This window comes from Megalobrama amblycephala, unplaced genomic scaffold (genome assembly GCF_018812025.1).
Source record: "Megalobrama amblycephala isolate DHTTF-2021 unplaced genomic scaffold, ASM1881202v1 scaffold443, whole genome shotgun sequence".
Classification (NCBI taxonomy): domain Eukaryota; kingdom Metazoa; phylum Chordata; class Actinopteri; order Cypriniformes; family Xenocyprididae; genus Megalobrama; species Megalobrama amblycephala.
The window spans coordinates 20,678-33,030 of record NW_025953382.1 but is presented as its reverse complement, the minus strand read 5'-3'; the positions used below and the strand labels follow the sequence as shown (position 1 = coordinate 33,030).

At 38.7% G+C, this 12,353-nt stretch overlaps 1 protein-coding gene and 1 pseudogene across 1 annotated transcript; both read right to left on the bottom strand.

Moving 5' to 3' along the window:
- Positions 1-5,108: 5,108 nt before the first annotated feature.
- LOC125261629 lies at positions 5,109-9,726 on the bottom strand (annotated as a pseudogene).
- Positions 9,727-10,781: 1,055 nt separating this feature from the next.
- Positions 10,782-12,353, bottom strand: LOC125261627 (GTPase IMAP family member 6-like). The gene is made up of 2 exons (XM_048180180.1): positions 11,937-12,353; positions 10,782-11,807 (listed from the first exon to the last, which is right to left on the bottom strand). The coding sequence occupies exons 1-2, from the start codon at positions 12,157-12,159 to the stop codon at positions 11,590-11,592; spliced, it is 441 nt and encodes a 146-aa protein (XP_048036137.1). The 5' UTR covers positions 12,160-12,353; the 3' UTR covers positions 10,782-11,589.

Sequence of the window (12,353 nt, the reverse complement as noted above, 5' to 3'; positions counted from 1 at the left end):
AAGTGGTGGCTGTCAAATTTATGGGTTATTCAAACATGCATAGGCTATTGAAGAACATTAAAAATTATATTTAAAATCTAATATGGAGCAAGTAGGTGTACGACAAGGTTGCCTTCTGTCGCTCTAGAGAACCACTGACAAATAGTGACAAGCAGATCACAACTAAGATTGAAGTCGGAGGACAAGAACTGGAAACTGTGAGTCATTTCAAATATCTGGGCTCTATCATCAGTGAAGAGGGGTCAAAACCAGAAGTTTTAGTGAGGACAGCACAAACAACAGCAGCTATGTCAAAGCTGAAAGCTGTATGGAGAGACAAAAATATCTCTAAAAACAAGACTTCTGCGTGCACTTGTCCTCTCAGTCTTCTTATATGCCTGTGAGTCCTGGACCCTTACAGCAGAGTTGCAACAACGAATTCAGGCACTAGAAATGAGATGCTATAGAATCATCCTTGGCATCTCTTACAAGGACCACATCACATAAGAAACAGTGAGAAACATCATCAGTATGAAGACCTACTTACTGCAGGTAGAAAGAAAAAGCTGAAATGGTACGGACATGTCGTCAGAGCCAATAACCTGTCCACAACAATCCTCCAAGGTAGTGTCCCAGGAGGCAGACAGAGAAAGAAGTGGGCGGATAACATCACAGAATGGACCATGAATAGCTTTGCAGAGACACAGGCACATGCTTGAGACAAGTAGAGAGACCTCAACAGCGACACGGTCACCGTGATTTTGCCAAGTAGGTCATGTTTCTGGATCAACATCTTTGTTGATCCTTGAACAACATTCCAATCAACCAATCAGATTTTTAGGGACAAGTTTACTATTTATGTCAAGTTTAGGCTTGCAACCAGGGTTAGGTGCTTCTACGTCAATTTTATTCACCTATCTTTCCCCTCTGATTTTGGGGATAACTTATGGGTAGGGTTAGGTTTAGGGGTAGGAATAGGATTAAACTAAATTTTCAGACAGGAATGTTGTTCCAGGATCAACAAAATCACAGTGACTGACCCGATGCCCACACCAGGTCATGGGGACTGATGATGATGATGACTAGCTTTTTTATTACCATCTTTCCGCTGTTGAACACTGAGTAAGCTATTACACGAGACATGATATGGATTTCAGTAAGTTGTACTGTATATTTTAACATACCTTCAGATGTTCATTCATGTTTATTTTGCGCTGTAACTGGTATTAAAGAGAGGAGAGGATCAGTTTACATGCGTGTCAGGCTGCAGCTTCTTTTGAACTGAGGCATTACAGCGATCTGTCACGAGTCGTGCCACATTAAAGAGCGCCAGATCCGTATCCTCTTGCTTTGTAAAGTGGATATACGGAAATCCTTTTTAGTGGGTATATGGCATATACCTATGTATCACGTAGTGTACACCACTGGGGGGTTCCCTTTAGGGGGAAATCACGGGGGCCCCATGCAATTGAATGCTTTGTGTGGTGGGTAAACACGCTACTGGCACTGATGTGTCAATTCAACTATCCCCTGCGAAGGACTCCTTCCCTTTCCTTTCCCTATGTATAGATAAAACATTATCAAAATGATTCCAGTTCACATAGATGCACAGAAACGACTAATAATTCTGTATTATACGGGCCAGACAAGTAATATGGTGATGTCTCTTTGTAAAAAAGACTAAGCGTCTGCACACATACACATTCAAACGCACATACCTATAGACTAAACACGTAAATGAATGACAAGAACACATTAAAAGTCTTCTGTTTTCAGTTAAAAAGGTGTAATTTAAAGGGTTAATTCACCCAAAAATTTACTCCCCCTCAGCCATCCTAGGAGTATATGACTATCTTCTTTTAGACAAACACAATCAGAGTTATATTTAAAAATAAAATAAAAATAAAATAAAATAAAAATATCCTTAGTCCTCCGAGGTTTATAGGGGAGAGCGGGGCACAACCTAAAACTTTTTGACTTTCTCAGTTTGTGTAAATCTACTGAGGATTCATGGAATTTCTTTTGTTCCACATTAATTTCACATGTGTCCGGTACAAATATGTGGCTTTGTTTCATTAATAGTGTATACTTTTTACACCGAAAGAAGGGAAGTGAAATGTGACATCATGCCCGATATGGATGTATTGTTGATACATTCTGTGATACATTCTATTTCATTAATGTCACCTATAAACATAAAAAGCTATGTTATATATATAACATATATAGGCCTATCATAAAAATAATAAAAAAAATGAACAGTGTTCTCTTCTGTCTGTTTGTGCTACAAACTTTCATAATAAGAGTCCCCACTAGGGCAGCACAACCATGCTCTGACATTGTTACTCTTTATGAAGCAGTCTTTTGCACAATCAGCCGTGTCTAAATGCAGAAGACCCATGTCACATGATTAAAAAGTTTCATTTATTAATACCGTTTTTTAAGATCGCTGACCTTACTTACCTGTTTGGACGTGCATCAGGTGAACTGGGCTCGGCGAACTGAGCCTCGCTGGTGACGTCATTGCAGTTGAAGAAGATGTGTGGTATCTGGACGCATTTCAATGCTTTTACTTAAAGCTGCAGTCCGTAACTTTTTTGGTTAAAAATTATCCAAAATCAATTTTTGAACAAGTACATAACCAGCCAGTGTTTAAAACTATCTCATTATCTTGTCTCAATTCACAACAGTAAGCTTGTAATAATGTTTTATAATAAGAGCGACATGGCGGATTTCCACGGGAAATTCAAGCATGCAGCAGTTCGTCTGTGCGTCATTACGTCATGTCCGTAAACAAAGGAAGGAGTCCCGTTGAGAGGCTAAACGGTTTTATCACGTGAGGATGCTGCCGGTAGCGGCACATTTATAGCCTTGTCTAACAGCAGCTGAAATAATTAAACTTATCATTTTGATGGCGGATTGTAATCCAGAAAGATCCAATCATCAGTGACAACTGGAGATTCACCCGTAGTCAAAAATCAAAAGACTTCGGACTGTGGAGTGGCTACAGACATTGAAATCTACAGGTAACGCTAATGTAAGACTAATGCTGGACTGTCTGGACTGAGAAAGGGCCTCTCGTTGAGAAAACAAAGGAAATTAACATTCAAACTCTCTCTTGCAAAATTAGCATCCCCATTTGAGACGTAATCAGTCGATCACACCTCAGCAATGTCTTAATCTACATCTCCCTTCCTTCACACCCTCTTCCCCCATCTCTTCTCTCTACATGCAGAGATGACATGAAATTCACCCAAAATCTATATGGTTTAGTGTGAACAGTTATCATACAATACTATACATGTTTGGTATCATTTGAAATGTCTCAGTGCGACTGGTACAAGGGTCTCATTCCCATAGAAGTAAACCAGGAGGTAATAAAGGTTTAAAGATTTTAAGAGTTATTTTGCCCCCTATAGTGGGTGTGTCCACCTTCACAGGGTCTTTCATGCAAATGCACTTCTGTCCCGAAAAGGTGTAAACTACTCAGTCTGGGACCCTGATTAATGCAAATTACTATTGTGAACTCATGTTTCCATTTGAAAGAAGTTTCTGTCTTGGTCTGAGTATTTAAGGCAGGAACACACCAAGCCGACGGTCGGCCGTCGGGCAGTTTTTCTTCGTCGGCCGACTAAGTTTTCTCGGTGTGTTCTGCACCGTCGGCTGAAGTTGGTCCTCGTCGGCCTTTTTTCGGCCGATTCGAAATGTTGAATCGGCGTTGGAGCTCGTCGGTCCGTCGGGCCATCTCATCATTCTGATTGGCTGTTCAGCTACTGCCGCCTGCTGTTTCGGAAAGGCATTTCATATCACGCAGGCGCAGAACTGACGTGCTGCTTAGCCGTCGGCTGTTTAGCGTCGGTTTGGTGTGGCAGGGCAACTTTGGACACAGACGCTGCCGACGTGAGCAAACCCCACAGTCTGCTTTCGTCTCCACTAGTTTGTCGGCGTCGGATTGGTGTGTTCTGGCCTTTAAAGAGATGTTGCAGGAGACTCAGGGCTCGATCCTGTGCAGATGAGCCCAGCAATGTGCATTTTCCTAATGTCAGGTATTCATCTTTTACTCTGTTTCTGAGCATTTGATGTTTGTATTTTCTGAGCCCCCCCATGAGGATTCAGGGAATTTCTTTTATTCCACATTAATAAGGGTCAAATAAGTCAACACAGACTTATTTGAGATTGCATGGAATTTCCTCACTAAACTCCAGCATGCTTTTAGTGGGAAAAGCTGCCCATAACTTCTGGTCTATGATCAGCTTTCTTCTTAATAATAGCATATTGGCAAAACATAATTGGCAAGCGATCCAGTGCTTATCTATGATTATGCTTTAATGTTCATTAATGTGCAGTCAGCTTTATGGATTATTATGGAGCTTTGTGAGATGGCGATGAACTGTGATGAGTGAGCCCCTGCCCATTTAATCATTATAGTAAAGTGCCCTTTCAGTTATATTGTGTGATTTTAACCAAGGAGGACGTCCTCTCAGGAATGTGATTTTAACTGAGGGGAACCCTCCAAACCGCTGGATGTACATGTAAGAATAAAACACTCCAGCACTCCTAAAATATGATGTACACAATTTATAAATCCATAAATCTGTCTGAGAGGGACAATGTCAATATTTGCTGCGATATTGTATGTATTTATTTGTTAGTTTATTTTTTATTTGTTGTTATATTTATTATATTGCACTTAAATGTATGATCTCTGAATCAACTGACTATTATTTCTGGAATTTCATTGGTTTAAATCAGCAGAACTGAATGTTAATCAAAGACTTTTCATGTCTAGATGTTTTGTATTGATCATTGTGCTGATCTGGTCCAGTTTCTCGCTGATTTTTGTTCTGTGTGTGTACATCTTAAAGGTCCCCTATATAAGCGGAATAATTGACTCCAGGACATTCAGTTATTAGAAAATAATGCATACACGGACGCTTTGCATCGTGGCCGTCGTCAATTATTCCTTACATAATCAATGAAATGAGCAACAGGTGTAAAAATACCAAGAAAACAAACTGAAAATGAGGTCACAGAACTAAAAAAAGAAAAAGTGATAAACCCACCCAAATCCAAAACAAACACAGATCACCCATGACAGGTGACACAATATTCCATTGTTCCATGTGGTATTACTATTATTTTGTTTTTTTATTATTTCATTTCATTTGAAATTGTTAAGAAGCAAGAAATATTTCCAGGTTTACAGCTGGTGTTCGACACATTAATAATATTTTACTTGATCCACAGAACATTAAACTAAACAAAGACTGTCATGGTGATGAAAAAAGTCTGTCTTAAATCAGATTATGCATTAATAGTATGAAACAGCATTTATTTAATAGCTTTTACTTTATAGCTGGTCTTTTGTCTTGATGGGTCATCATAGAGTTTGTGATTCTCAATACTCAGAGATATACAGTTTATGTTTTTCTCTTCAAACAGATACTTTAGTTCAGATGAGTTTAGTTTATTCCAGTATTCTGAAGTGTTTAATTAGGCATTTGTTTGTGACATTTAGCTGTAATTTCTGCAGAGATTGTGCTGATGGAGAATTCAAATATGTTTCTTCCGATAATGGTGTTTCCACTTATTCCAGATCCTGTTTTCCCAGCAGAACCAGCCTGATCTGATCTTTCCTCTCAGGAACCTGATGAATCTGGATCTTCAGCTGGAGATTCTTCTGAAACTACATTAGAAATATCAAATAAATCTCTGATTCTTCATTGAAAATTAGTGTGACATGCTTGTGACTTTACCTGGACTGTGCTGGAATCACCTGCCTAACTCAAGCCCGAGCTGCTGACACTTTAGCCATTTTCAAGAAACTGAAGACGCATCTTTTTCACCAACACTTGACTCATTAACACAAACACTTACTATTCTATATACTTATTAAAAAAAAACTTGCTACATACTGTGCTGGACAAACGGGGACTGGTCACAGCACTTGTTGCCCTACTGTTGGTTTGATTTCTTCTGTTGCTCTCCTCATTTGTAATTCACTTTGGATAAAAGCGTCTGCTAAATGGTTAAATGTAAATGTAACTGCCATAAGTTTGTATTATTAAAGTCATTTACAATAAAAAACAACTTACAATTGACAATATTGACTTTGCTGTTGCTCCTCTTCATTCGTTCCATGATAAATTTCCCTCCGTTCTTCATCATTATTCCTTCAATCTTCTGCAGTAGTCCTTGTATCTGACCATCTGATTTACTCTTGATATTGAAACAGTAAAATCTTTCTCCACATTCAGCTAACAGTCGCTGGAGATCAGCACGATCTTTCTGTTTTGGTTGTTCATCGGTGGTCTGTTCCAGATCCTCAAGTTCATCTCCATGTGTGAACAGAATCATGATGTACTTCTGAACTTCAGGACCTAATAAACACTTGATGAAATCCAGGATCTCTTCCTCATTTCCCACAGGTTCCTCTAGAGGAACGGTGAGCAGAACTGAACTGAGACCTGCTGAACATCCAGAGACCAGCTGCTCTTTCAGCATCTCCAGCTTCTCTTCATTCAGATCTGGATCCAGTAGATCTGGAGAAATAATCACACACACCTGCTTCTCTCCGATCTGTGTTTTACCATCACACACTTCAGACTCATACTCTTTAAACCTTGTTTCTCCCAATATAGTGTTTCCTGGATGAGCTTTTCCCAGAAGCCTTTCTGCCTATCAGAAGAATCCGGATCACTGGATCATCTGGACTGGAGCTGATCTCTGACATTTCTGAAATAAAAATATGAAATAAGATCATTGCAGGTCAATAGTAAGAAGAGAACAAATGCCTATGTGTCACAAACAAACATTAATATTGTTTTGCTAAGTGTGTAAATGAGTCTTAAAGGAGGTGTGCGTGAACTTTATTTCCACTGGAATGAACATTACTGTAATCCTTCAAAAAACTCTCAATCTATATGAAGTTACTTTGTGTCTTCATGGGGAAAAATCCCGGTTAAATTTGAGACTACTACACCATTAGTGTGGCATAACATGTCTGATAACACTACAGCCAAAGTGCTTCTGAAATAAATGGTAGTCCAACTTTACTAACTCTGTGTCACTGGGAACCAAAACTGATGGTTGGCTGTAGTTTTCAAAGATATATTGGTCAGTATTAAACCCTTGACTTGGGATTGGCAGAGGATGTGAGTAATAAAGGGAAGAGATCTCTATTTAAAACAAAAATCACTGAAATACATATTTGACTGGATCTATCAATAAATCTATGACTGGGTTTGGTAGCTGATTTTTAGCCAAAACAACGAATGATGTAATCAGAAGCAGTATTGCATCATACAGACTATTGCTGGACAGTGACAAGAGATGCTCAGTTTAATGAACACAATAAACAAGCCAAGAAGCACAGAAGAAACACTTAATGCTGATTTTTACAAGTTTTACTTTCACTTTCTTAGCTCTGCCCCATTGGTTCTGATCCCTGTCAAACATATTTGGAGGCGATGACGTCATCAATGGGAGAGGGGAGTTGGCGTCACTCCAGTGCGACTCGTGGCTAATCTCTACTGATGCTCACTCGTTCAGGGAAAGATAACTGTCAGCCTTCACGTGCTCTTGGAATCGTAAATGGGCTAATAGTTTCCTAGTTTTAAAGGTCCCGTTCCTCGTGATCCCATGTTTCAAACTTTAGTTAGTGTGTAATGTTGTTGTTAGAGTATAAATAAAATCTGTAAAATTTTAAAGCTCAAAGTTCAATGCCAAGCGAGATATTTTATTTAACAGAAGTCGCCTACATCGAACGGCCAGTTTGGACTACATCCCTCTACTTCCTTCTTTAATGACGTCACTAAAACAGTTTTTTGACTAAAGCTGCGTTCACGTCACCTCGTATTTACCGGTATCTTGAAATGACAACACGTGACGTTATATTCGGAGCTGTTCACGTTCTTTGACTGGGAATTAAGCGTTTCCATGGCACCACTATCAACGCCTAAATGAATCTACAGCGGTCAGGTGGTACAGCGGCCACGTGGTACATGTGGGAGCTTTCAGAAAACTCCCAGCTTACCAGCTGTAATTACGAGCTCTACGAGGACGTGAACACTTTTTACAAGCTAGAATCTCGTAACTACAGGAATTACGAGGCCGCGTGAACGCACCTTAACCTCCGCCCACAGGAATACACAAGAGTTGCGTTTGTAGAGTGTGTTTGTCGCCATGTCGTCGAAACGCTGTTATTTTCATCCCGCAGTCCAATCACCGGGTCTGATTCCGGCTCAAATTGATAGGGTAAAATTAAAGACATGTTTACAATAACACTGAGCGCATGCATCTCCACGTTATGGTAAGAGGCGTGACCTTTCCGGGCAAGATGCGCTAAGCTGTTGAATCACAACACAGGAACCGCTGGCACAATCAGAACTCGTTACGTATTTCTGAAGGAGGGACTTCATAGAACAAGGAAGTCATCAGCCCGTTTTTATGACAGTGGAAACAGCGGTATACAGATAAGTAAATTATGTGAAAAATACTGTGCTTTTTACACGCGAAACATGAACATGTTATATTGCACACTATAAACACAATCAAAGCTTCAAAAAAACACGAAAAATCGGACATGAACACCCTCTCAGGTCAAAATGTGAATGTGATGAGCTCGTATCACGACTTCAGATGTGGGAGTACTACGACATTTCCGATACCACGTCTTTTTTTTCTTTTGGTGTATGAGTTTTCCCACTGTATCATTGTAAATAAACACTTGCTGCTTTTGCCTTTAGGCTTTGGTTTCATTTGCTTGCACTGGCATCGGACCGAAGTCAGACCCCGATATTTCATGTTATTCTCCGCCATATCCCTTAATAACGCCAGGGGATGTAACAATAGTAAGGACGGTAACTATGTACCGTGAATGTGATAAATGTGTTTTTCCTTCAGCCTGACCGGTTTACCTGTGCTTCTGTTGTAAAATGTGTCAATGAGTCTTCGATTGTGGGGTTTATAGATGTGGTCAGAAAGGTATGCCATGCCCCACTAGTTGGGGAAAATGAAGCATTTTAATTTGCCTTATTTTTTTGTAGTTTGCAGATAAATATAAAATAAGTTCTGGATTTATAACTACATTTGAAGTGCAAAAAATAAAAGCATTATACAACAGATTGTTTCCATGTTTTCATTGAAAAAAGCAAAGTTTTGAATATTTGTCCCCATTTTCCTCATTAGAATGAATAACACATTTCCCCTTTTTTTCATTCTAAAAATATTCCTGACTGACAACAAACTTGTCCCGAAAAATCTAAGAAACATGCAGATAACAACTCTATCATATCAGAGAGAAAAATCTATTTAACTACGACAATATTTGTTCAAATACAGAATGACATAATTCTACAGTCGCTGTTCATGTGAAGATATTCTTACCTGTAGGAGATGAAGGTCCCTCTGCCATCTTTAGTGAATGAAACTCAGAATCCAGACAGTTTACGTGTTCAATAGAAAGATTCTTAGAAAACAAATACTGTAAACATTAATAAATCAAACTATTTATATGCCACGTGGTTCAGGAAAACCCCGAGCTGCTGAATTTACTTTACTTTCACTTTTTGTTCCTCATGTTCCTCATGTCATCAAGCACCTTATTCACTACAGCACTGACCAAACTCACATGATCTCACATCAAACACAGAAACTGATGCTTTCTGATCAAACCAGCTTCACACACTGAATACAGAAATGAGAAACACAAGTCTAAAGCAAGACAACAGCAGACAGAATCAAAGAAACATTGTCATAAGAGATAAGCTCAAAAACGTTATCCATTCTGTCAATAATAATAATCTTCTGCTGATTTATTTTATGGACAAAATACAAATGAAGTCAATGGGAATCAACATACAATGTAAAAAAAGAATGTACAAAAACAAAAACAAAAAAAAAAAAACAGTAATTTTCTGGCACCAGAAAATGTCTGTAATGATGTCAGAAAAAAAACAGATAAACTGTAAAAAAACAGTAATATCTTATCCTTTAATTACTGTTTATTACTGTAATTCTACAAAAAATATCATTATAATCATATAAAACCTTTTAATTCTAAACATACATTAATTTTTATGAGTACAGTCATGTACCTCTAAAACACACACTGTTAAAAAACACTGCTGTGGTTGCCAGAAATTTACTGTAAAAAAAATATGGTCTTTTAACTTTTACAAATTTAACTTCAATTTACAATAAAAATCTATTTCATTAACTGATATAATGTTAATTTACAACCAAAAGAAGCACTAACATCTGTCACATGATGAATCAAAGTTAATCACATTTCTAAAGCTGAAAATAATATATACTTCAATATACACTGAACAAAATTATAAACACCACACTTTTGTTTTTGCTCCCATTTTTCATGAGCTGAACTCAAAGATCTTTTTCTATGTATACAAATGTTCCTCTCAAATATTGTTCACAGATGGTGTACAGTATTATTCGCACAAACACTAAACACCATCATGACAACACGACAGTAAAAGGTGCAATAAACATTAATTTAACAACATTACACATAACATAAAACTCACTCTTAGAAGAGATCGAACCTTTGGAGTTCAAAATAGGATGAACCTTTTCTAAGATGGTTGGATTGGCACGGTGTTAATGAGACTACAGGTGTGTTTGGCAGCAGGGAGGCAAACAGTTTTTGACCGTGCTTTAACACACAGATGAGTGCTTACCGTGTTCACATGGATTATGGACAAAGTGTTTGTTCTGTCTGCAGGGTATGAACTTTATGCTTGTGTGTCATGAACAGTAAAGAACGAGAGCTCACAGGAAGCTGACTGGAAGCAGTGTTTATTGATGAACAAAATAAAGAGACAGTTTCATTTTAACATCTGCGTGCATGGACTTAATTTGCACGTGTACTTGCTTACTTCTGCCACCAACACCAGCAGTGTACTGATGTGATTCAATCAATCTGCTATTTTATTCTTGATTTGAGCTTTCCATAAATATTTAGCTTATATGTAGGCTTTCAATTCAAAGTATACTTCACTTTTTAGTCACGAAATTTGCGTCACGCGCACTGTATGCTGACCCTCGTGTGCGCGCGACACGAATTACGTCCTCAGGAAAAGTATGAGCGTACTGTATGTGCACAGCCGGATTTTTGTAGGTTGATTTTTGTAGGTTGCACATGCGCATTTACATTTTTAAATTTTTTTATTGCATTAATTAGTTTATCCACAAAGTGGCAGCCGTGCCCTGGGGGCTTCAATTTACAAGATAATCAAAGAAAAACTGCATAAACAGAACAGACTGGAACACATGCAAGCTACAGCGACAACGGAGGCCTACATAGATGAGAGATCGTGTGAAGAGGTTAGAAAGTACCCTCATTTGTACAACTTTAGCATGAAAGAACACAAATATATTTACATGGATTGTAACTTTCTAGAGAAATTGCTCAAAACTGCGCATGCGTTGAACACCTGTGTATGCGTAGGAGTCAAAGGAAGTAACTGTGTGCGTACGCTAAAAAAACGAAGTATACTTTGTACTTAAGTTTAATGCTGCAGTGATCAAATATTGATTAATGTGCAGCAGGTTGTAACTTTTTACATCACAACAAGCTTTGGTTTTAACTCACGAACAGTTGATGCAAGCGAGTGCTGGTGTGTCGATCACTGAGATCTGTTTAGTTTCTGAATGACACTGTTTCAGTAATGTGAACAGGATTCTGCCGATGATGGGGTTTCCAGTGGAACTTTTCCCAGATCCAGTTTTTCCCAGCAGATCCAGCCTGATCTGGTCTTTCTTCCCAGGAATCACATCAGTCTCATCTGCTGGAAAATCTCCTGAAACTACAACAGAAACATCAAATCACTTTTCAGTGTGACATACAACCGACTCAAACTTGAAAAATCCCTCACATGTTTGTGTTATTAAAGTAATTTATTAGACTACTTACAATTGACACGAGGACTACTTACAATTGACACGAGGACGGTCTTTGCTGCCATTCCTCTTCATTTGTTCCAGCTCATCTCCATGTGTGAACAGAATCATGATGTACTGCTGAACTTCAGGACCTAATAAACACTTGATGAAATACAGGATCTCTTCCTCATTTCCCACAGGTTCCTCTAGAGGAACGGTGAGCAGAACTGAACTGAGACCTGCTGAACATCCAGAGACCAGCTGCTCTTTCAGCATCTCCAGCTTCTCTTCAGACAGATCTGGATCCAGAAGATCTGGACAGTCAATCACACACACCTGCTTCTCTCCGATCTGAGCTACTTCTTCACAAACTTCATCATCATTTTTTTTCTTATGTTTTTGGGCTTTGAACTTTTTTTTCCCCAAGTATAGTGTTTCCAGATGAGCTTTTCCCAGAAGCGTTTCTGCCC